The sequence below is a fragment of the Fusarium vanettenii genome (assembly GCF_000151355.1).
Source record: "Fusarium vanettenii 77-13-4 chromosome 5 genomic scaffold NECHAsca_5_chr5_3_0, whole genome shotgun sequence".
NCBI lineage: Eukaryota > Fungi > Ascomycota > Sordariomycetes > Hypocreales > Nectriaceae > Fusarium > Fusarium vanettenii.
In genome coordinates this window covers 910,990-934,633 of record NW_003315878.1, presented here as the reverse complement: position 1 = coordinate 934,633, position 23,644 = coordinate 910,990, and the positions used below count along the sequence as shown (strand labels likewise).

General features: G+C 53.1%; 7 protein-coding genes across 7 annotated transcripts; 3 read left to right on the top strand and 4 right to left on the bottom strand.

The window, feature by feature from the left end:
* Positions 1–553: 553 nt before the first annotated feature.
* On the top strand, positions 554–2,169 carry NECHADRAFT_93620 (uncharacterized protein; the record flags this gene model as incomplete). Its single annotated transcript, XM_003051153.1, has 3 exons — positions 554–1,403; positions 1,450–1,571; positions 1,630–2,169. 3 exons carry the CDS (start codon positions 554–556, stop codon positions 2,167–2,169), a joined length of 1,512 nt encoding a protein of 503 aa, XP_003051199.1.
* Positions 2,170–2,999: 830 nt separating this feature from the next.
* Positions 3,000–5,613, bottom strand: NECHADRAFT_93619 (uncharacterized protein; the record flags this gene model as incomplete). Its single annotated transcript, XM_003050766.1, has 7 exons — positions 3,000–4,118; positions 4,168–4,462; positions 4,513–4,886; positions 4,937–5,083; positions 5,122–5,244; positions 5,300–5,437; positions 5,491–5,613. The coding sequence occupies 7 exons, from the start codon at positions 5,611–5,613 to the stop codon at positions 3,000–3,002; spliced, it is 2,319 nt and encodes a 772-aa protein (XP_003050812.1).
* A 329-nt stretch (positions 5,614–5,942) lies between these two features.
* Positions 5,943–7,549, bottom strand: NECHADRAFT_100554 (uncharacterized protein; the record flags this gene model as incomplete). The annotated part of the gene is made up of 4 exons (XM_003050765.1): positions 5,943–6,282; positions 6,339–6,672; positions 6,761–7,452; positions 7,508–7,549. 4 exons carry the CDS (start codon positions 7,547–7,549, stop codon positions 6,121–6,123), a joined length of 1,230 nt encoding a protein of 409 aa, XP_003050811.1. The 3' UTR covers positions 5,943–6,120.
* Positions 7,550–11,968: 4,419 nt separating this feature from the next.
* NECHADRAFT_80439 (uncharacterized protein) lies at positions 11,969–13,336 on the top strand (the record flags this gene model as incomplete). The annotated part of the gene is made up of 2 exons (XM_003051152.1): positions 11,969–12,679; positions 12,824–13,336. The coding sequence occupies 2 exons, from the start codon at positions 11,969–11,971 to the stop codon at positions 13,334–13,336; spliced, it is 1,224 nt and encodes a 407-aa protein (XP_003051198.1).
* Positions 13,337–13,932: 596 nt separating this feature from the next.
* On the bottom strand, positions 13,933–16,501 carry NECHADRAFT_93618 (uncharacterized protein; the record flags this gene model as incomplete). Its single annotated transcript, XM_003050764.1, has 2 exons — positions 13,933–16,323; positions 16,457–16,501. 2 exons carry the CDS (start codon positions 16,499–16,501, stop codon positions 13,933–13,935), a joined length of 2,436 nt encoding a protein of 811 aa, XP_003050810.1.
* Positions 16,502–16,850: 349 nt separating this feature from the next.
* On the bottom strand, positions 16,851–20,429 carry NECHADRAFT_61173 (uncharacterized protein). Its single transcript, XM_003050763.1, has 2 exons — positions 17,885–20,429; positions 16,851–17,832 (listed from the first exon to the last, which is right to left on the bottom strand). Exons 1-2 carry the CDS (start codon positions 20,270–20,272, stop codon positions 16,936–16,938), a joined length of 3,285 nt encoding a protein of 1,094 aa, XP_003050809.1. The 5' UTR covers positions 20,273–20,429; the 3' UTR covers positions 16,851–16,935.
* Positions 20,430–21,622: 1,193 nt separating this feature from the next.
* NECHADRAFT_100552 (uncharacterized protein) lies at positions 21,623–23,240 on the top strand. Its single transcript, XM_003051151.1, has 5 exons — positions 21,623–21,731; positions 21,845–21,974; positions 22,061–22,196; positions 22,259–22,896; positions 22,949–23,240. Exons 1-5 carry the CDS (start codon positions 21,711–21,713, stop codon positions 23,179–23,181), a joined length of 1,158 nt encoding a protein of 385 aa, XP_003051197.1. The 5' UTR covers positions 21,623–21,710; the 3' UTR covers positions 23,182–23,240.
* The last annotated feature ends 404 nt before the right edge of the window (positions 23,241–23,644 follow it).

Sequence of the window (23,644 nt, the reverse complement as noted above, 5' to 3'; positions counted from 1 at the left end):
CGGGAGGGAGACTTTTGACTGTACGAGTTGTGATTCTTTTTTTGGTTTGTTATTTTTCTGGCATGGCGCATATTATATGTTGGATTAGGCACGCATATATGGGCGGATTCTTGGATCGATCGGGTTTCGTCTAGAGGTTGTTGGAAGACATGGTGGTATCTTTCTTCACATTGCGCGAGTCACGACTGAAGCAGCATGAGCTGGAGCGCCTTTTTACAATAAACTTGTTAACCAGGAACGTCTGTTATAGGACACATGCGATAGGCTCATTCCGCGGTTGTTTGAGCTATATGTACTTCCGTTTCGACTCAACGAGATGTCATGCGGTTGAGTAATCATGTCAAGAAATGCTTCAAACCACCAACTCATTATCACGGCAAACATGCCGCAGATTGCGGCCTTGAGCGGCATACTGAGTGGGGCCAAGCCCGAGTTATAAAGACTTACAAGAATTCTACCTAGAGCTGACTCACCGGTCTTTTGAGTTATTTCACTCCTTCAACTTTTGTCTCTTGAAAAAGAAAAGCACATCATCTCGATATTCCTCATCACAATGAGCGACCTGTTCGACCTTGACGCCCAGCGGGCCCGTTTGTCCCGCCGGCATGCCTCCGAGCCCGGGCCCGGTCCGGCGCCGACGCTGCCGTCTCTTTCGGCCATCAAGGCAGCCGAGGCCTCGCTTCCCCGGCCGGACTCGGAGACGTACCTCCAAGGGGTGCCGCAGGAGCAGGTACTCCGGCATATTACGGAGGACATCGTCCCGGCTTGCAACGGCCCGGCCAGCTCATCTCGGTACTATGGCTTCGTCACGGGCGGAACGCTTCCCATCGCCGAGTGGGCAGACAATGTCGTCTCTCGTGTGGATCAGAATGTCCAGGTGCATCTCCCTACACAGACGGTAGCTACCACTGTGGAGGATGCGGCGCTTGAGATGTGGGCTGCCCTCCTGGGGTTGCCTGGGTTCCGTGGGAGGACTTTTACAACAGGTGCGACGGCGAGCAACGTCCTAGGACTTGCATGCGGTAGGGAGGCGGTTGTTGGGAAGAAGCTTGGCGAAGGGGAAACCGTGGGAGAGCTGGGACTTCTGGTTGCGTGTATGGCGGCTGGTATAAAGGAACTGCAGATCCTCACAAGCGCAGGCCATAGTTCTCTATCCAAAGCTGCCAGCGTTGTCGGCTTTGGAAGGGCATCCGTCAAAGAGCTCAGACTGAGCGGAGACGAGCCTTGGAGACTCGATATTGACGCTCTGGAGAGGGAACTTCAGAGGGGGGGCGTGGCAAGTGTCATTGCTTTGAGTGCAGGAGAAGTCAACACGGGTCGATTTGCGTTGACGGGTGTTGAAGAGATGAAGAGAGTCAGGGAGCTGGCTGATAAGTATGGGGCTTGGATTCATGTTGACGGCGGTAAGTATGAGTTTGCGAGTAGACTGTCTTGTACTGACGGTCACAGCATTCGGCATCTTTGCTCGAGCGCTTCCCGGCGAGGACGATTACAAGACTCTTCACAAACGTGTAGAAGGTCTGGAACTGGCAGACAGCATCACAGTCGATGGACACAAGCTCCTCAATGTCGTGAGTGTCTCATATATTCAAACCCCAGAACCTAGCTCTGACTCGAAGTGTTTGACAGCCATATGACTGCGGCATGTTCCTCACTAGAACACCAGACATCCTCCAGTCCGTCTTTACAAACCCCAACGCCGCATACCTCTCCTCTGGAGGACAATCGACCATCCCATCTCCGCTAAACATCGGCCTTGAAAACTCACGTCGCTTCCGCGCACTCCCCGCCTACGCCGTCCTCCTCAGCGAGGGCCGTCCAGGTATGGCGAGTCTCCTAGCCAACATGGTAACCCTCTCCCGTCGGATCGCCGCCTTTTTGCGAGACTCGGAGCACTACGAGCTGCTACCTGATGACGGAGCCGGTTTAGACGAGGTATTCATGATTGTGTTGTTCCGCGCCAAGGATCCAAAGCTCAATGGCGAGCTGGTCGAAAAGATCAACGGGACGAGGCAGATGTATGTGAGCGGGACGAGCTGGAGGGGCGAAAAGGCGGTCAGAGTTGCCGTGTCGAATTGGATGGTGGATGTTGAGAGGGATTTCAAGGTGGTGACTTCTATCCTGACGCATGTGGCCGAGGGTAAAGAGTTTGATATTGAGAATTGCTGAGGATTGTAGGTTGAAGTAGTATATGACGAGCCGCTGTGTATTCCGTTGGTGCGTATTAAAGGGGTATCGATCGAGTATCTCTCCTCATGTCGCATAAAATTAAAACCGTCGATATTCGAAAGAATCGTCCTTCTAACCAAACTTCTTTGATCCTCCCTTTTGCGTCGTCTTCTTATCCCCCTTCTTCTTCTTCCCCTGCCCAATAAGCTCCAGATGCCCAGCCCTCTCCCCGAGGAGCGCCTCGGTGCGCGCCGTCATGCCGCTCGTAAACTTCTTGTGAACCTTGTCGACGCTCGCCTTTGTCTTTTTCGGCTTGGCCACCTTGGATGCTTGGCGCTTTGAGTGGACGACCTTGGCTGGTGTTGCTCGGCCGAGCTTCTTGATCGTGCCTTGGGCCATTTTTTCGGAAAGTTTGGTTGTGTTTGTTGGTTGGTGAAGGTGGGAGATTGGGGATGGGCTTGGTGATTGTTTTTTGGGTGGTTGAAGAAAAAATCAAGGTGAGGAGTGGATTGGGACTAGCGGGGTAATGTACTCACCGAGGTGAGGCTTCGGTGAACAGGACGCAACTTATACTTCATCAAAAGCGATGCCTCAAACGTTGCCAGTTGTGAGTAGTTATAGCAAAAAGACCTGGTCTAAATTCTCGAATTTTTCTCTTTCATTTATTATATGTGCATTCGATACTGATTATACAAATCCCTTCTATCAACATGCCAATTCAAAACCTTGGGATGGTATCCTGAGTTTTCCTCCAGCGCCAAAGATGAGTAACAATATGGTCAAGGCTGGCAATCTACGCATTAATCGATTCTCTAGTTCCTTCAAGCACTTTACCAACCGTCACCCCAGCCGTCGTCATCGTCCGTCGCTTTAGGCTTCATGTCAATCTTCTTTGCTCCGAGTGGCTTCGCGGCTGGCTTGGCTAGAGGCTTCTTGGCCGTCGTGGTCTTGGACAAGCCCTTGGGAAGAGGCTTATGGTGGCCACCCTTCTTGTTGGACTGAGCGGCCAACCATCCTGCAAAGTCAGGTTCGCCATCATCAAAGGGGGCAGCGGATGCTGTTGCTGTCGCCGTCTTCTTTGATGACTGCTCAGCCGATGTGTCGAAGCTATCAAAGTCATCATTCATGTCCCCCCAGGAGTCGCCGCCATCATCACCCGCGTCAGCATGGAAGAATGAGTCGGCCACCACACTGGCTGTGGCAGACGAGTTTCGTGACAGAGTCGCTGGGGGTGACTTGACAGCTTGACGATGCAACGTCGACGCTGTTGTGGTGACCGATTTCTTGGATTCGGGTCCAGGTGAGGGTGATGGCTTAGGAGAAGCTGCTCTCGAGTCCGATTCCGCGTGAATTTCTCCTGCCGCAGCTGAGATTTTGTTGGTAAACGATGAGATGGCCCATCCTGCCCAGCCTCCAGCAGCATTTTCGTGAGGTTGGGGTGTGCTCATCCGGGGCGCTGAAGCATCGGCAGCCTGTGGAGGAGGAAGAACGCTTTCAGGCATAGAGACCACCGCCTTCTTGATCTTCTGGATATAGACGTCCATAGTGCGAACCGCCGCATCACGGATAATCTTCTCCTTGTCTATTAATAGAGGAGACACGACAGGAAGAATCCTGCACGCGCTGTCCTCCTCAGTAAAGTACTCAGATGTAGCTCCCAAAGCCATCAGAGCAGCATTTCTGGCATGGACAAAGGGATCCCTGAGAGATCTTGTAAAGGCAGCAATGAGAACCTTTGACCGCGATGAGGTTCCGAGATGCTTGGCAATCTTACCCAAGCAGATGGTGGTGTTCGTTCGGATTCCTGGTTGCTCGTCGTTTGCTGTTCTCGCGAGTTGCTTGAGCAAGTCGCCATTGATGGTGCGGTCAGAGAGCTTGGTGATGATGACGAGTACAGACTTGAGCGTCTGCTCTCGCACAACAGGTGTCACATCAGTGAAGCCAGTAATCTTGGAAATGTCAGCTCAGTTCCTTGATCCGCAGATGGAATCGTCGTACCAATTGTGGAAAGATCTTGTCGTTGACAACCTTCTGTGATAGATGATCAATCATCAAGGGAAGGCTGTCCAGTAGGCAGACTCTGATGGCTCGATCAGGGTTCCCAAAGAGACGAATGATGAAAGGCGTAATCTTGGTGTCAAAGTCCTCTTTGGAAAGCTTGGCTGCAATCTTCAAAACCACAGAGACTGCTCGCTGACCACCTCCGCCAAACTCGGCCGACTTCATGAGCTCGGGCATCACCTTGAGCTTGAAAAACTCTTCAGGGAAATCATCACTCAGCTCGTCCAGTCCACTGCGCAATGTGTTAATAAGCTCCAATAGATCATGGTTTCCATGACTTACGCTAAGAACTCTTCTCGCTCGTCAGGGGTCTTGATGTCCAGGTTGTCGATGCCATCCGTCAACTTGATGAGAGAACTATCAAAGAAAGATCCAGTTCTATTTCCCTGGTCGAGGAAGGCTCCCACGGTAATTCGGGCCTTGGGGTTTGCGTTGCAGAGGCGCTTGTAACTAGAGTGAAGTGGCGGAGGGATGCCCTTGGTCTGGCCGGCCTGGTCGGCGCCGATATAGTCGCCATTGAATACCTCAAAGATCAATGTGCCAAGATTGAATGAATCCACTGCTGTGTGAGGATTCTTCTTGATGACGTCCCAGCCGCCCCTGGCAAGTTCTGGGGGCGCATATCGTCCAGAGTCTGGTACCACACTGCCGTATGTCTGTTGGACTCGTCAGCTTCGATCCTCGTCGCAGGATACAAGGTCCTTACGTATATGATAGATTCGTCGTCCTTGACGCTGCTCAAAACATCAAAGCCACCCAACTTCCACTCGCCGCTTTCCGAAGTATAGACCGACCCGACCTTGAGGCTACCGTGAATGGAGGAGGCGTCTTCGTTGATGAATTTGACAGTGCGCTGCAGCACAGTTAGCCTCCAAAGATGCTAGTATTGACCGGAAAGCGCACCGTAATGCTGTGAAGTCCCCATTTTATCGTCTCCGGGCTCAAGCTCTTTCTTTTCACATGCCATCGCAAGGGCACCACTCGTTCGGTCGCAATGTAGATGTACGTCTCGGTCTGAAAGGCACTGTCAGCGCAACATGCCCAACGCATTCGTAGATCCCGTGTATACCTCGACAGCGTCCAGCACTTTGATAACTCCAGGGTGTCGTAGGGTTCGTAGCTTCTTGAGGGCGTTCTTGGCTAGGGGAAGTCGGGATCGGTTGTTGGTGATGTCGAAGGAGAAGATGCTGCAGTTTGACCCGTCCTCCTGAGGACACAATTAGCAAACCGGTAAACAAAGTCGAGAGCTACATGACTTACACGCTTGGTGCCGTTGTACAGAGTCCATATCGACTCGTCGATATCGACCTTGTCGCCAAACGTGTACGGAAAGGGAGGTCCCTGGGCAATGGCCGAGGCCACCGCAGACTTGAGAAAGTTCATGCCAGGAACTGTTCAGTAGAGGCTGAGAAGTGCTGCGGCCAAATCACAAAAAGAAGAGGTAAAGAAACGGTTGCCTGTATGTAATGGACGTAATGTATCCCTTCCTGTCGAAGCGCAACGTGGTTGTTGGCCGCTGTACGTCAGGTACCTTTACAGAGGCCAGCTCCCCGCGCTAGCGCCCGATCAGTTTACGTTGGTGCAAGGACCCATGTCCAGTGGAGGGGCTCGGCTACTGGTTATTCCCATCCGGCTCACCGTTACGATAGCCCCCGTAAGATACGGCAACACTCAGACAATTCGAGCATCTCTTTCATGTATACGGATTAGGTAGGTAGAGATCCATTACTACTTTCTAGATAGTATACTATTTATCTGTTTTCATGTCCATCTAGTCATCGTCTCGCTATGTCTTTCTCAAACCATTTCCCCCTCTTTTGTATGGATGCCAATATCCCCTCCTGCTCTCTACCATCCACCTCAATCAGCGCTTGAGCCACCCATTCCTCATCAGCAGCTAATTGCGTGAGTCAACGTTCCAAGGACGCAAATATCGCTTGCGTCCGCGTGATTAAGCAACTTCGCTGGCCTTCTCTGCACCGATTTGAGACACTCCGTGAGCTCTTTGACCAAGTGTTTTGAGGCAGAGTAAGGACCTGCAAGGAGAACATGCTATGCCGCTTAGTTAGGCACCGTTGAACTGAAGAAATAAAAGTTCAAGAACTTACCGTAACCTCGTACTGTGGTTGAACCAAAATCACGGTATGTTCAAGCATTTTCCGAACCATACTGACACTGGGGTTGAGGCAACTCAGCACCTCGGAATCGGTGAACGTGAGCCTCGATGATACTCCTCCTGTCCTCCCAGGAAGGTCAAAGGGAATCTCCCACGATTTTCCGCTGTTCTGGAACCCTGGTAGTATTACCCGGGTAAAGTACTCTGATAAAATCTTGAGACGCTTCTCAATCTCGGCAGATTTAACCTTGGAACGAAGCTTCTGGTTGAAGTCTATGAGCTTTTGTGCCGCGATCTTGACAAATTCGGCCTGAGCATGTTTGAATCTGTAAGCATCAGTCAGTTTGTTGTCAACGATAAAGCTCTGCTCATTTCTGAGAGAGCAGAGGGGGAAAAGAAATGTTTAGAGCGTACCCTGCCATCTCAGCCATGTAAGAGGTCTTGCAAGGGCAAACATCGACGTGGCTATACGTCGTCGGCCGGCCCTTCAAGAGATAGGGAACACAATCCACCAACATCTCTCCACAGTTCAGCACAACAACAGTCGCGCCCGAGGACTGCGTCCCCGCCTCAAGCTTCAGGGCGCCGCAATGCAGGTAATACTGAACCACGGCCACTGAGTGTGGAATGACCTTGGCGTGCTGCATGAGTCTGCTCTCCACCAGCAGGTTGGCCCAAAATCTCCATGCTGTACGAACCAGGAAGTCGGGGAGTGAACAGACGATGTTTTCCAGCTCTTTGGTGGCGATTTGACCATGTTGATGACTCGCCTGTCCTGGGTCTGCCAGCTGGGCGATCTCTTGCTCAATCCAAGACATGTCAAACGCAAATCCGGAGCTAAGGACTTCTGGGTTGTAAGGAACCTGATACTCGCCCGTTCTCGGGTCGACTGTTGCCGTGCTGGGCCAGTTTCGAGGGCCTGAACGGTCGACCGTATAGTCAGAAACGTCCGTTAGAGGGGATTGCTTGCGGATGAAAGAGAAATAGCCCGAGATGCCAATCAAAGGGGATTCTCTCAAAGCGAAAAAGGGACCTCTCCGAATTCCCTTCTTCATGCCAATCATCGCCGCCTTTGCTGCTGTATGAGGTGGCTGGTTGATCTCTGTCTGGATAATACTTATCAGTCTCGTCTCTGCATATTCGGATTGAGCGCGTACATACCGGCACCTCACAGATAACCACACTTTCCCGGCCTGTATTCATGGCAATGGAATCCGACTCCCCATACTTGATCGAAACCGCGAAATAACGAGCATGTGGATGGATATTGTTTTTGGACCGGGCAGGAAGTCGCCCTGAACTGGACTCTCCAAACGGTCTGATCGACTTTTCCAGGTTGCTGATGTTTTGCCGAACTTTCCATATGAACTTGGGCCTGTTCAGGCTTGACATATCAACAGATGAGGAAACTTTCCGAACCTGAAAGGAAAGTGCAGGGCTTGGTACCCGGGAGAGATCCAAGGATGAAAGCCCCATGTTGGGTGCAGTCACCCTAAGAGCGGGATACCGTGTGCTCAGGGGCGCCTCAACCACCGGGGAACCAACCGCTTGGGACAAGGTATCGTTGTCGACCGCTCTCTTAGCATAGTCCGCTTGGTGCTTTATCTGCTCGTTTGGCCGACCCTTTATCACTGGAACCCTTCCCTGAGGCTGCTGTACTTGGAGCATCCGCCGTGGATCCATGGACAGAAGGTTGGGTTGTGAGCCGCTAGAAACGAGTTGAACTGGGCTTTTTGCAGCACCATGTTTTGGGTAGTTCTGGTTCATCGTTTCATCTCTTGTATCATAGTTCGTCGGCCTCAAAGTCCTGTATTTGCGAACCCTCCGTAGGGATGAATCTTGGTGTTGAGTTTTGGTAAGCTCACTTGCACTCCCAACAGAAAGGGATAGGCCGTGTCCGATCTCTTGCTCTGGCCTCCATGTAGAGATTCGATTCGAGTCGTGGGGGACATCAAGTTGCCGTGATCGTGGCGTCTGTCGAGAGTCCTCAGAAGCTCTCCGTGTATGCTTTTTCGGCGATGGCGGTCGCAGCAGTGGTCCCGAGCGTGCACTAGGAAACAACTCTGGAGACTTGGAAGGGATCCCAAAGCTCCTCGACTGTTTCTTGTCCCCTGAACGTAAGTCTGGCTGGGCATTCTGTATCGTCACCTCCTTTCCTATATCTGTCTCACCAACACGCCATCGAGCTTGTTCTGGTTCAGCTCTCTGGGCTCCAGTCTGACCGCCCGGAGCAAAGGTCGGTCGATAACCTGATGCTGTAGTTGGTGGGCTATTTCCGTAAGATCCGGTCGGTTTGGCTGACTTGGAGCTTTTGCTGCAGAGCTGAGCAGCTTTCCACTGGCTCGAACAAATGCGCACCTTTCTGCCCAGTATGGATTCAAGCAATAAAGGGCGGCCAAGGATGTAGCCTACGGGAGATATGGTGTCCTTCGAATTGGCGAGGGCCCATTCCTGGGGCATCGATTGACGATAGCTTCGTGCGTCCGTGATATTGCCCCTCTTCTCACAAATATTTGCCAGTAGTGATAAACATCCCAGGTAATCATTGTCGTCTCGCCTAAGGAGCTTCTTCTTTGCTTCGTAAACAGACTTGCAAGTGCTATAGGCGTCCTTCAAGCGACCCTCATGCAAGAGAGCAATTGCGATTGCTTGCCGAAGGTCATAGATTGAAGTGAGGGTCGTAAATTTCGAATCCGACAACTCCGACACTATTGTCGCCGCTTTGTCCCATTCCCCTAGCAGACAGCAGTAAAGAGCCCACTGGAGTTTGAGTTTCGAGAGGTCCTCATATTCACAAGGGTCACCATGTGAGCGTTGGAGGGCTTGGTGCAGACACTGCTCAGCCTCGTTGAAGTCACTCTTGATGAAGCTTTCATACGCGATCTCCTCTTGGCGTCGTAAGAATTCGGTGTCGATAAAAGACTTGTCGAGGACCTCTCGGCTTTTTGCGCCAAAGGCGGTCAAGGGTTTCGAAGCTCGCCGTGGTGAATGGCCCTTGTCTGAAGATGTAACGGGCGCTGCCACATCACAACAATGTGACTTGGGCGTTTGATGCAAGGTGGTGTCCTCCAACGGCATTACACCGACCATCGCACCATGTCCATTCACACTTCCGATGTGTTTTGTCTGGCCATTGGTAAATCCTCCAACTCGGCTGTTGAGGCGGCGGTTGCGTTTCCCAGTGTCGAATTGTTTATAAGCCGTAGAGTTTGTGGCGGATACGGCGCGAGTCGCGAGATTCATGATTGTCATGACATGGGGGTCCAAAGGGAGCAAGAAAGAGCCCTGAGTGAAGCAGATAGGCCATGAAGATGTGGGAAAAGTGAGGATGAGGATTTTGCAAAGAAAAGAACTGATTTCCCAGAGCCTGGTTTTTAATAGATTCGAGTAGCAATAGGACTCATGGCGGCCTGGGTTTGTTACCATGCCTCTATTCGCCCTCTTTCAACCTGATTGGCAGTAGGGGACGCCATGCAGAAGCAGGCTGCCAGACAGGTGGCAGCGCGCAAAAGCTGACACGCTTAGATGTTTATGGCTCGACAACAACATGGCGCAGCATTATTGAGGCCTCATAATTCCATTGGGATGGGGGTTGTGTCAGGCTGGGCGGAAAGCCCGTTGTCGTTGGTGTGTAGTACCTAGAGTCAGCTGTCCACAGTCCATACTGAGCAAGAATCCAATGGAGAGAGATCCAGCCAGATTTGAATGCGGGCGTACGGGAGAAGCGAATTTGCCTTGGGAGGCGAAGCAAGCATGTGTATAGCAAAGAAAGCGAGAATAGCATTTTTGTTCAACTTGCAAAAGGTCAAGAAAGTGCATATCTTATGTGTAGCACAAATGTGTGGTTGAGAATGCAGTATTCAGCTTGAGCCACACAGCCATTGAAGACGCAGCCTACTTGGCTGTCTCAGAGAGAAAAGAAAAGAGGGGAAAGATCAGCGAAAGGCAGATCTTGATGACAGCTGAGACAGACGCCGCCTATTCTTTGGTTCCTGTAATGACGATGCAAGCACGGCAAGACGTCGTCTCGACGGGCATGAGACACAGCCGGGATATTGCCTAAACCCAGAGCGGCTAAGAGGCGCTTCAATAGCGGGGAAAACAAAATTCCGGCTGCAATTTGGACCAGAAAGGAAGGCGTGCCTCCTCTGTTCTTGCCATTCTTCCAGTTCATCTTCAGGCGCTCGGACCAATAGCCCGCCGACCTCCCGCAATGCCAACAGCCAACAGGCATACAGCGACAAGCGGGCTCTTGCAGCCTCGCAGTGAATTTATTCCTTTCATCTCCGCGTTCCTCCTGCGAAGAGCGCACGAGTACGCGTTCATGCGGCTTGATGAGCATTTCTAGGTGCGACCTTCGGACACTGCCTTCCCAGCTTTGGTTTTGATGCCTCGAGCCTGAGGCAATAATCTGCCTGCCAGCTCTGCCAGCGCGTCCCGTCCAGCCGCCAACACCTGTGCGACAATGGCCCTAGTCGGCCACTAGCACGCGATACTCACATCTATCTGTTCTCTCTTCCCTGAAAGCCTTGGTACGTCACGACTATTCTCTTTTGTATTTTGTTTTGTCGAATGATGCCTATGGTAAAAGGTCTGACTGAACGGAACCCTTCTGGTCGCGTCACGCTCACCCTGATCCTCTCAATGGCGTTGTTGCTTCCATCAACTCCGCCTTAAGCACACGCGCCCCAACTGAGCTCTCCCACATATCACATTTGTTTGAGGGCATTCGGGGCCGGTCACATTAGAGTCTCTCCTGTCGCAACATGGAGTCCTCTTCCTCGTCGCTGCCACGGATCTCGACCAAAGGCCGCGACATACAGCAGGCTCAGGTCTGCAATGGATCAGGGAAGACGTGGCGGAACCGCTGAGGTGCCTAGCTTGATGGCCAATAATAACTGAAAAGATCTGACTTTGACTGTTTTCACAATCGTGCTCGCTCGCATTCAGCTCTGCGTTTGCAATCTGCTTACTAAATTCTATCATAGGTGGCCTCATTTTTAGTATTGACCAGCCCAACATCGACAACCAAAATCATCATCACTCAAATCTCGAGCGGAACCATATGCCTCACGACGTCTGGATTGTGTTCCTCTACCTCAGGTCAGCCCCGGGCCTTCTCTCTCCAACCACATGCAATTCGGTTCTCCCCAAAGCGTACGCTTGGTGGAGTTTTACGCGGTTTAAACCATCACAGCGGTAGACATGACTGGCCACGATGCACCTTCACAGATCGGCGGAAGCTGCTCATTCCCGGGCTGTGGAAGCATAGTATTGCTCAGCACTTCACAGTTCTGCAGTAAGCACCAGCCGCGGAGGTCCAGCTCAGTTGCATCCGGTGTTCCTCTCACGACAACCACTCATGCCAAGACACCCGGCTTGGTTGATCGGGGCTTCACGGCCAAGAGGGGTCGAGGGCGTTTTCTTCTGAAATCATCTGGGCCTGGGCGGTCAACAGTCAAGAGTCAGCTTCCAGCAAAACCTGGCGGGGCCTCTCAGGGGAAACCTAGCACAGAAGCGAAAACACATGGGACGGCAAGTCCCACGCCTAAACCAGATCCCGGCCGGCCTCGCAGCGAGTCCCTCGGTCAGGCTGGCCCCGTCATTCCAGAAAACAACAAGATGGATGATGCTCAAAATCATGCCTCGAAGCCAAAACCTACCGCATCGCCGATATCAGATACACCTCATGCCGAGCCCAATGGAGATGCCATCAAGGCGGTGGAGGATCCTCCATCCGATGGAATGTCTTTTAGTGCCTCGGACCTTCACAAGCTACCAACGGAAGCTATTCAGAGTATGAAAGACAATACAGTGAAGCAGCCATGTGTTCCCGAGCTAGCCAAGAAGAATCCAGCTCCCGTTACGAACATGGAGCCGGAGCCCATCCTAATACGAGACTCCTCAGAGGCAGAGGCAGAGGCGCCGACAAATGAGCGAGTACATGTCTCTGCCCACATTCGAGTATCGGTGACAACTGAAGATTTACCGGATATCGGCATACCTGATCTGCCTCAAGAGCTGAAGGCCTCGTCAGAACTGACCACACAGCAGGAAGTCATTCCTGCTTCTCCACAGAAACACAATGCTGAAGCGAGAAAGGAGGATCGCCCGTCTGGCCCTCCACCCCGCAAGAAGAGAAAACCGGACTCGCCGATCCAACAAGAGGGCGTTAAGGTTACGGATGCTGCTCTTCCGGAGTCGCCATTGGCTCATTCTAAAATCCCATCTCAACAGGCAAATGATGAATCGTCGTCGAGTAGGATCCGTTCCCCGCCAGCCCAATCAATCGATCTGAACATGGAAGATGACGACGAAGCCAACATGGCTGATGTAAGTGAGTCTTCTGACGACGACGAAGACCCCAAGCCGGCAGACACGGTCATGCTACCCTTTAGAGCGAAGTATGAAGCTCGTAGGAAGAAGATGCTAGCTGCTTTTGACTCGGCTGCCTTCGATGCATGTATCTATCGACAGTCAGATCTACGTCCGCCTCCTGGTGTTGTCATCCCATCCCGCAAAACTCGAAAGGCAAAGGCTTCAAGCGAAGAACCCCGGCTCTTTCTGCCTGTGAACCCGGCCATTCATAGAATGCACAATCGATCAGAAGATTGGTACAAGAAGAAGTGCCAAGAGATCAAGCACCGCCCTAGACGAAAAGCATGGTTCGGTAAAGTGTTGGAGAGACAAAGATGGCTAAACGCAAGGGAGGCCAAGTTGGATGAGGAATGCGAACAGGCTCGGCTGGCAGGAGAAGATCCACCGTTCAGATCACCACAGCCAAGAACACACAAGCGGATTCTCGACTTTGGAGATGTCCCTGAAGAAGAGCTGCCGGATGATGTGCGCAACAATCCTGCGTGGTTGAAGGCATGCGCTTGGCATCGAGAGACCATGAACAAAGCACTGCAACGCCAGCACCAAGTCAATAAGACGACTGAAGAGACGACACGCTTCTTCATGGAGGCTTTTAGCGAACTCCCCCTTTGAAGAAAGCAACAGGCAGGGCCCTTCAGCCCCTGGGAAGATGAGAAGCACATCGGAATATCTGTGAGAGGGATAGGCTCAACCACAAGTTCATGGCTGAGCCACGCTGGGGAACATCACGAAGCTACGAAAAGAATGGGCGGGCGGGGTGTCGAAAAGAAATCCCAAAGCAGGTGTTGCTGCGAGGGATGGAGTTTTGGGTGCTCTCTTGGTGTTTGTCATTTTTAGCATCTGGGATGGGAAATATGGAGTTGCACGCGGTTGCCGGTCATGGTGAGAGCCATCTACATCAGGCCTCTTCTACCAGCGATAGAACACATACACCTACATACATCCATAAACAAATACAGACTCACGACACGACACGAGACGATGAATCAAGATTGGATTGGGAATCAAACAGGACAACTGGTATTGCTGCTATGTACAGTCTATCACTCCGGACATTTTTCTCCCGCCCAAACAAAACGCCCCTTTTTCCACTGGTTGGTTTCTTACAAACATCCAAATGTCCAAACTCGTTAGTTATAGAAGCGCCGAAAAGAGCCAAACACCTGTTTCACGGCGGCGACTTGCCTGCCTACTGTGGCTGGCTTTGTCTACACGCCCTTAGACAGCAGGTTGAGGGCGCTGCCGGCAAGGATGAAGCCGGCCTGGTCCTTGGTGACGGCGTGCTTGGTAGGGATGAGGATCTCCTCACCTGAGGACTTGGTGACGCGGAGCTGGACTTCACCCTTACCCTCGTTCTGGAGCATCTCGTAGAGGCCGACGGTGGCGACCTCGTCACCGGCGGCGATCTTGTCGTAGTCGGCCTCGTTCTCAAAGGTCAGGGGCACGACACCCTGCTTCTTGAGGTTGGTCTCGTGAATACGGGCAAACGACTTGGTGAGGACGACACGGGCACCGAGGTATCGGGGCTGCAGGGCGGCGTGCTCACGAGCGGAACCCTCGCCGTAGTTGTGCTCAGCGACGACGAGCCACTCCTGGCCGCGGTCCTTCCAGAGCTGGCCGAGCTCGGGGATGGTGTGCTTGGAGCCGTCGAGGTCGTAGGCGGCGTTGACCTCACCAGTCTCGGCGTTGATAGCAGTGTTGAGGGTGTTGGTGCTAATGTTGGGCAGGTGACCCTTGTACTTGAGCCAGGGGCCAGCGGCAGAGATGGTATCAGTCGTGCACTTGCCGGTGACCTTGACGAGAACACGGAGGCCAGAGATGTCGGACGAGGGGAATGGGGGGAAGGGGTCGAGGAAGGCCAGACGCTCCGAGGTAGGGGAGATGGCAATCTGGGCGTTGGCATCAGGGGCCTGAGACAGGACGCCTAGTGAAGCGTTACCGGACTCGAAGGGAGTCTGGGGGCCCTCGAGACCATGAGGAGGGGAGAACTTGAAGTCCTTGCCATCAGGGGTCTTGATACTGTCGGTAACGGGGTTGAATGTGGTCGAACCAGCAAAGGCCATGGCGGTGACGATCTCAGGAGAGGCGAGGAAGTTCATGGTATCAGGGTTGCCGTCGTTGCGGCCACGGAAGTTTCGGTTGTAAGAAGTCAGGATAGCGTTGCTGGTGCCCTTGGTCACGCCGTCCTTTCGCTGCCACTGACCAATGCAGGGACCACAAGCGTTGGAGAGGACGATACCGCCAGCCTCCTGGAAAGTCTCTAGAGTACCATCACGCTCGAGTGTGGCTCGGATCTGCTCGCTGCCGGGGGTGATATAAAAGTCGGAAGCAGGCTTGAGACCAGCCTTCTTAGCATCCTTAAGCAAGCTCTCGACTCGGGTCATGTCCTCGTAAGAGCTGTTGGTGCAGCTACCGATGAGACCGGCAGACAGAACCTCGGGCCATTGCTGGTCCTTGACAACCTCCTTGAACTTGGAGAGAGGGGTGGCCAAATCGGGGGTGAAGGGGCCGTTAATGTGAGGCTCCAGAGTAGACAAGTCGATAGTGATGAGGTCGTCGTACTCGGCACCCTCGTCAGCCTTGAATCGCCACTTAGCATCGGGGTCGGAGCTGTTGTTGGCAAAGTTCTCGAGAGCCTCGATGTTCTTGTTCGCGTTCGATCGTCGGGTCGAGTCGAGATATCTAGCCGAGGCCTCGGTGTAGGGGAAGATGGATGTCGTGGCGCCAACCTCTGCTCCCATGTTACACACAGTAGCCATACCAGTCGCACTGAGGGTGTTGACACCCTCTCCGAAGTACTCAATGATGGAACCAGTGCCTCCACGGACAGTGAGGTGTCCGGCGAGACGGAGGATAATGTCCTTAGGGGAAGCCCAGTTGTTGAGCTTGCCGATAAGCTGAACACCCAGGATCTTGGGGGCCTTGAGCTCCCAGGGAGCACCAACCAGAGCCTCGACAGCATCAGCACCACCAACACCAATAGTGATAGTGCTGAGACCACCAGCGTTGGGGCTGTGAGAGTCGGTACCAAGCATCATCAGTCCAGGAAGAGCATAGTTCTCGAGGACAGTCTGGTGAATGATACCAGCACCAGGAGGCCAAAAGTCCATTCCATACTTGCGCGCCGCAGACTCAAGGAAGTCGAAAACCTCCTTGTTGGTCTGAATACCGGCCTCCAAATCATCCTCAGCACCCTTGTAACCCACAATCAAGTGGTCACAGTGAATGCTGGCGGGAATGGCAGGCTTAGCCAGGTTACAAGACATAAACTGGAGGATAGCCATCTGGGCAGAGGCGTCCTGCATGTTGACACGGTCAGGCTTGAGCCGCAGGTTGGCCTTGCCGCGGATGCTGCGTCCATTGTCGGTGTTTGTGAGCAGCGAGTCCTCGGGGTTGTCGAGGTGGCTGTAGAGGATCTTCTCGGCGAGGGTCAGACGCTGCTTGCCGAGCACGCGACGGACCTCGGTGTACTTGGTGTAGAGCTTCTCGTAGGTGGGGGGGAGCGACTTGACCGACGAGAAGTTTCTCCGGGAGTCTCTGGTAGCGGCGATGGCAGCAGCCGATCGGACGGCATTGGGTCCGGCGCGTCGCAAGAGTTGCTATTATACGAGGCAAAGCAAAAGAGTCAGTCTGGGTGGTAGTTCTCCGTTGTCGGGTACAATCTCCCTTGAATTGACAGACCAACTCAATTGCAGCAATAACGACAGAAACAAGACAAACAAGGCAACTTACCGTCATGGCGCCGCCTGAGCGGCTGGCCACCTCCATTGAAGCCATGGTGCGCGGGTGTACAGTGACGACGATGGAAAAAGGATGACTCTTTTTCTGAGTCCCCAGCTGCTGCGATGGAGTCGTTTGTAGATTTTGGTGGGGGCGAGTTCGGGGGAAATTTTTGGATCAATTGTAAATTGGCAGGAGCGGATTGGAGTTTGTGGGCTAGATCCGGGGATGTGGGGCTCCACCTGCGCCGACCACCGGCCGAGGGGAGGTGTGGATTGATGAATGTATGAATGCAGGAAGCTATTCACAGCACGAGCACAACAGATGAATTAATACAGTAGAAGAATTCAATAGAAATGCCTCATTATGCATATTGCTTGTTTCCATTCGTTCAATGCTTTATATTATCATGGGCGCCGCATCCTCGCCCTGACCAAGTCCATTTCTCTATCAAAACAACCATTCAATCCTTCATCTCAAATACATGCATCCTAATACACAGCGACTCCATCAGCATCCTCCAACCATAACGCCGCCAGGTCCTTGGCCAATCCCAATCGCAGCTTTCGAAGCACATCGTCTCCCTTGGTCGTCGCCAACCAAGACTTTCTCCAGTCCCATCCTCTATGCACCTTGCCTCCTGCTGAGATCGACTTGTGGAGATGATTCATCAGCACGGAGCTACCGGTCATGATATAACTGCTTCCGCTCAGTGAGGATGTTGATTGAGCCATCAGATCTTGCGGGCTCGATCCCTTCAGACCCTGAGCAGATTTCAGTACCAGCTTGAAGAAGCCGTCACATGTCTCATATACTTTTCTGCCGACAGTCTGGATATCCTCGATCGCCTTCATCAGAATGTCAATCTGACTCAGTGTGATGACTCCGGGCGACTGGTTGATAAAGACAGTAGCCTCGCCGAGCAAGGCCAGCAAAAAGTCCTCGCTCACTACAGAGTCTCGAGTTTCGTCATAAAGTCCGCCGCGGATGTTGTCACCGGAGCTGGAAATGACGGCCACCAGTGCAGACGCTGCTTGCTTCTTGAGCTTCAGAGCCCTCGTGGGCGAAATAGCTTCAAGATCTTCCGCGTCTCTGGTTTCGTAGAACTTGCGCAGCGTCGCATAGCCACTCAGCATCCGGCCAAGAAGTTGAGCAGCCTCCAAGTCCTGCTTGGCGCGTCGTTCCAGGGTCTCGGTTCGCTTCCGCAGCAGGTCCCTCAGCTCTCCGTCAAGATCCTTCTCCGAAGGGTAGACCGTGGATTGAAGGAGCGAGTAGGACATGAGCAGGTTGAGCACATCGCGAACCTTGTCAGGTCGGTGAGCGAGCGCATAATACCAAAGGGCGTCACCGTATCGGTGTGAGGCTTCAGACAGAATCTCAGCAAAAGTCTATCCCAATGTTAGCTTGAATCAGAACCAGGATACGACATGTCTTTCTTACCTCTGCTGTTTCCTCGGCATAGTTGATCATGCCCAGGTCATTCAATATCGCCCAGATCTTGTCGACAGTTTGGCTCGAGTCCTCATCTAGTGTGGCGAGGAGATCTCGAAGAAGCTCACCAACGGTCTCCTCAGACTTCTCAGGCGAGTCCATCCGACCAAGAACCTGGATAGCCATCTCCCAGCCGTCGCGCTCGGGTGACAGCTGCTCAATGCCAGCCAGCTCCCTAGCATACAGCACAAGGGTTGTATCCTTGATCCCCTCCAGTTCATCGGCCCCTGGCTGAGACACTCCCAATAGTGCAAGATCATCCATGTCCAGAGTATCAAGGGGTAAAGGACTGGGACCCTCGGGAGCGGGAAGCCATTCACCCAATGAGGCAATCTCTGCCACAGTGCAGGCTAGGGGCAGAGACCATACTCGAAGGAATCCCAGAACCGCGTTGACGTTGCCCTCAAAGGCGGATGCAATGGCCACCTCGACAGGGTTCATTACATTAGGGTTAAGATCCGAGTCGATAACCATGTGGAAGGTGGTCGTCAGTCGCTCGAAATAGTCTTCTGAGCCAGCGAATCGAGACGACGCTCGCAGAGCCTGTGATTGAGAGAGCTTGAGCGTCTTGTGGCGTTGATTGCCGTCGTCCCACCATCCAAATAGACCAACAGTTGCTTCACACCAATCCTGGGCAACCTCCATGATCGCCTCGTGGTTTCCAAGCACGATGCCATACACAGTTTGTAGGTTTTCGTAAATGTCCCAGGGGATCTGGCTCGAAGCCTTCCGGGCCATTGTAGACAGCGATTGTGGTTGGGGTGAGAACTCATCATCCAGCAGGTCTTGGCCAGATTGATCCTTGCCTTCAGCAAAGAGGGTCATTCTGTTCAGAGACCCGCGTGCCTGAATTCGGAACAAAGTCCAGTTGCTATTCCAGATATCCCATTCCGATCTCGTAGCAGGGCATTGATCGAGGATCTCGCAAGTAGCGGCAGCAAACCGTCTGACGTTCTCAAGGGCCTTGCCTGTGTACGCGAACTCACCACGGGGTCCACGTCGAACATTCTCCCAACCAGCCTCTCTCAGCAGCTTGGACGCACCAGTGACATCTCCGCGGAGCAGGGCGCATCGTACTGTCTGCCAGAACAGGCTATGACAGGCAGGGCTGGGGCTGTAACGGCTGATCTCGCGCACTTGGTCAGGGTAGATGTTGTGGCTGGTCTGCATCCAGTCGAAGAGGATCTCGGGCAAGGGTGGCGTCTTCTCCTCGTCGGTGTTGCTGTCAAAACGGGTGTGGTGCATTCGAAGGATTAGATGTGCGATATATGATGCCTTTTCAAAGGGAACAGCATTAGGTCCAGGGCCAATTGTCGCAAAGTCTTCTCCTTCTGGTTGAGGTAGCCCGTCAACGTATTGGTTCCAGAGCTCGACCAGACGGTATGTAATATTGGCGAGAGAGTTGTCCATCTTTTCAACATCTTCCTCAGGGCCGACTCCCTCCTCGTAGAGCCGGCAGACAAGCTGTTCCGTGTTGATGAGCAGGTCCGCAGGCTCGACGACTCGCGCAGGTTCATGCTGGTTATAGAGGTTTTTGGCAATCGAAGCGAATTGGAAGCCCTGTTTTCTGGCCGTCATACCTAGGTGGGCTGAAGACTGTTTAAAGATGCTCTCTGCCTCCCTGCGAATTCGGTTCGTCGCGGCCGGTGTGTTGAGCATCATCAGGTCTGATTCGTCGCCAATGATCGGCTGCCCATAAGGTCGATCATCGTGGCGCATATTCAGAAACATGTCAGGGTCAGAAGAGCCCTCTCGTTCCGCGAAAAAGGGGTCGTCGTATTGGGGTTCTCCGAGGGCATCCTCGTCAATGTCTTGGTCGATAAATCGTTCGATCTCGGCGTCGACTTCGTCGTCCTCTTCCTGTCCTTCATCGGGAATGGTAGACATGCGGAAAAGGCTTCCTCGGTGAGGCGGAAGCTCCATTTCTCCTTCAGCATCTTGTTCCTCCTCTTCCTCCTCGTCTGCGGTGCTGAGTTGGCGGCTCAGGGCTGAAGGCTGTCTTCCTCTAATCGAACGGCCGAGCGGGTTACTCGAGGTACTCGTTCGACCACCGCCAAAAAGACTCCTCCCAGACCCAGTGTTTGAGTTTGAGACTCCAAAGTTGAGAGGCTTGGTGTCGGTCATACCGTGCATCATGGAGCTCCCCAAGAATGAGGCCGTCGGCGCGCCAGCGGGCGTGAAGGAAGCGACCGAGGAGGGTGGCGGTCCAGCTGGAGTCGTCGAGGGGTTGTCGCCAAGAAAAGAGAATCCTGTGCCATAATTCTGGCCCTTTTCCGGCGTCGAGGGCGCCGGGCTGGCGGGAGGGCTCGAATCGGGAACAACGAATCTGAAGGCCATGATGCGAGGAAGCTAGGCTGCGAGAGCTCCCTGAGCCTCAAATGATGGGGTAGTTTGGCGCAGCGATGGCGGAAAGGTCCGTCATACGTCCAGTCGGTAAGAGCGCTGTTTTCGCATTAACGATCGTCCTCTTGCGACGCGACGAATGGCGATGTTTGATGAGGCGTTGGATTGACAAAGTTGTCGTTGGCTGCGAGCTGAGACGCGCCTGGGATATTTTTTGGGAGCTATCGCGGTAGGCAACGCATGGTCCGGTGTTTATCCGGCAAAGGAAACACCTTGCCCCCGTTGTTCCACTCATTATTGTCCACCCCGCTTGATCAACGCGAGCGACAAAATTGTTGATGCATTTACATATTTTTCGTCTGAAGACAAAGGAAGCAGTTGAAGTGGACACTGGCTGAGCTTATTTGCGACCTCACCTCTTGCTGTATCGTTGGAACACCTTTCAGGAACGGGGAAGTCTCAACTCTATGGATCGTTGTTGTTTCTCAGAGGGAGAGCCTTTATGATAAAGCAGTCTGCTTGACGAGCACGACCATCCAAAGGCCATTATTCACCTGAAAGAAGGGATTTCGGTGACAACTAAACTGGAATGTGAGGGGAGAGCAGAGCATCCATCACCAATGGTTAGCGTAGGCGCGCAGAGTTTTCTTCGGAGAGCTTCTCGTTTCTTCTTACGAAGCCTCATTTCTCCTGATGGAACCTCTTATCTTTAAGGTCTGGAATCGCCTCCGCTTTGCTTCGGTCTTTTGGACCAGCCAAGCCAAGCTATAATTGAGGTGATCATGAACATGCCGAATGCCTCCGTGAAAAACGATGGTGCAAGTGGGCACGGCATGAGAGGACGGGCCACGGAACCCCTTCCGACCCCGTGAATGGGCAAAGTCTACGACGCTGCAGCAGTGAGAGCGCCTCTGCCTGAGTCACGCCGGGTCTTGCTGATCAAGACCGTCGGTCTCGTCGGTCTCATCTGCCGAAGCCGCAGGACTGCGCCCACTTGCGTGTCTCATCAGTTGCCCATCTTCGGGAAGCGTTTACCTCATGCCCCGGTGCCATCTTGCAGTTCGCACCAATGGCGCAGCACCTCGGCACGCCCAGCCAACCTCCCCGCACTCTGTTCTCACGCAAATCCAGTTCCGACAGCCATCATGGTCCAATGGGTGAGACCGCTCTGGTCGGCACCGCGTTAGTTTTCCTATCGCAGCCGAATTCTGCGTGTGGATTTTCACCTCCATTGCGGGGTAGGTAGCAGCTTAACGGAGTTGCTCGGGGATCGGAATCTGGCGTTGCGGGTTTCCAACCGTCTACATAAACACTTTGCGCACTTGGTCGTAACTGAGAACAATCATTGAAACCCATCCCTTCTCCCCAATTGTCTGTCGATTTTTCTTCTCTCCTTCATTGACAGTTCAATCTTCCATCTCATCAAGACACAATGGCTTCTACCGCTGGCAAGGTATGTTTTGCTCCCACCCTATGCTACCCCTCATCTATGCCCAATACCCCGCCCTGAGTTGATGGGGATGGAACCTTCGCGATGGAAGAGCTCTAGCTGACCTCATGGTGTAGACCATCACTTGCAAGGCCGCCGTCGCCTGGGAGGCCGGCAAGCCTCTCTCCATTGAGGACATTGAGGTCCTTCCCCCCAGGGCCAACGAGGTCCGTATCCAGATCTACTACACTGGTGTTTGCCACACAGGTTAGTCTTTTGCATGCGTCGTCATCAAGCTCCGAGCATCCGCTTGGCCTCGTGAGCAGTATGAGCAGCAAGCTGATACTTTTCAGATGCCTACACTCTGTCCGGTAAGGACCCCGAGGGTGCTTTCCCCATCGTCCTCGGACACGAGGGTGCTGGTATCGTCGAGTCCATTGGCGAGGGCGTCACCAACGTCAAGGTCGGCGACCACGTCGTCGCTCTCTAGTAAGCTCTCACACACACAACCCCATCTGTCGTAGCATCATCTAACCTTACCTCACCAACAGCACCCCCGAATGCAAGGAGTGCAAGTTCTGCAAGTCCGGCAAGACCAACCTCTGCGGCAAGATCCGAGCCACCCAGGGCAAGGGTCTGATGCCCGATGGCACCTCTCGATTCCGATGCAAGGGCCAGGATCTGCTCCACTTCATGGGCACTTCCACCTTCTCCCAGTACACTGTCGTCGCCGACATCTCGGTCGTCGCCATTGAGCACGATGCTCCCATGGACCGAACCTGCCTGCTCGGCTGCGGTATCACCACCGGTTACGGTGCTGCTACCATCACCGCCAACGTCCAGGAGGGCGACAACGTTGCCATCTTCGGTGCCGGCTGTGTCGGTCTGTCCGTAGTCCAGGGTGCCGCCGCCCGCAAGGCTGGCAAGATCATCGTGGTTGATGTCAACCCCTCCAAGAAGGCTTGGGGTGACAAGTTCGGTGCCACTCACTTCGTTAACCCTCTCGACCTTGACGGCCAGACCATCCAGGACAAGCTCATCGAGATGACTGACGGTGGCTGTGACTACACCTTCGACTGCACTGGCAACGTCGGTGTCATGCGCGCTGCCCTCGAGGCTTGCCACAAGGGTTGGGGTGAGAGCATCATCATTGGTGTCGCTGCCGCTGGCCAGGAGATTTCCACCCGACGTAAGTTAACATCCAACTCGTCAAGATGTGAAGAGACTAACACATTTCATAGCATTCCAGCTTGTCACTGGTCGTGTGTGGAGGGGATGCGCTTTCGGTGGTGTCAAGGGCCGCTCTCAGATGAACAGCCTCGTCGCCGACTACAAAAACGGCTCTCTCAAGGTCGACGAGTTCATCACTCACCGCAAGGTGCTTGGTGAGATTAACAACGCCTTCGAGACCATGAAGCAGGGAGACTGCATCCGTGCCGTCGTCGACATGCAAAAGCTTGACCCCAAGATTTAATGACCCCCAAAATGTAGTATAAATGAATGATAATTGAGTAACGACGAGTCTATTTGACCAAAATGAAGTGAAGACGGCGTGGAGCGGCCCTCTTATATGGATCGATCCGGCACATAGCTACCTTGATGGCCATTTCACTCACCCTGTCTGATTCGTACCAGGCAGTGGACAATGCGTACCTGTTTTACACGTGCATCCATAACGAGTCTTTTTTGGCATTGATTTTTGATCTACGAGAACTGATAAGGTGGAGGTGATTGCTGGCAGCTCATTGACTTCTCATGACACCACCCTGTATCGCTGTGCAGCTCACGAAAATTGACCGGCTGTCATGTTACAAGACTACCTTGAGACCTACCTAATCAATTAATTCTACCACTGGGGCCTCAATGATGAGCGTTATCAATCATGATGAAACCGTAAATGTGATCAGTTTTACCCATCACCATCCTGTTTTCACAAA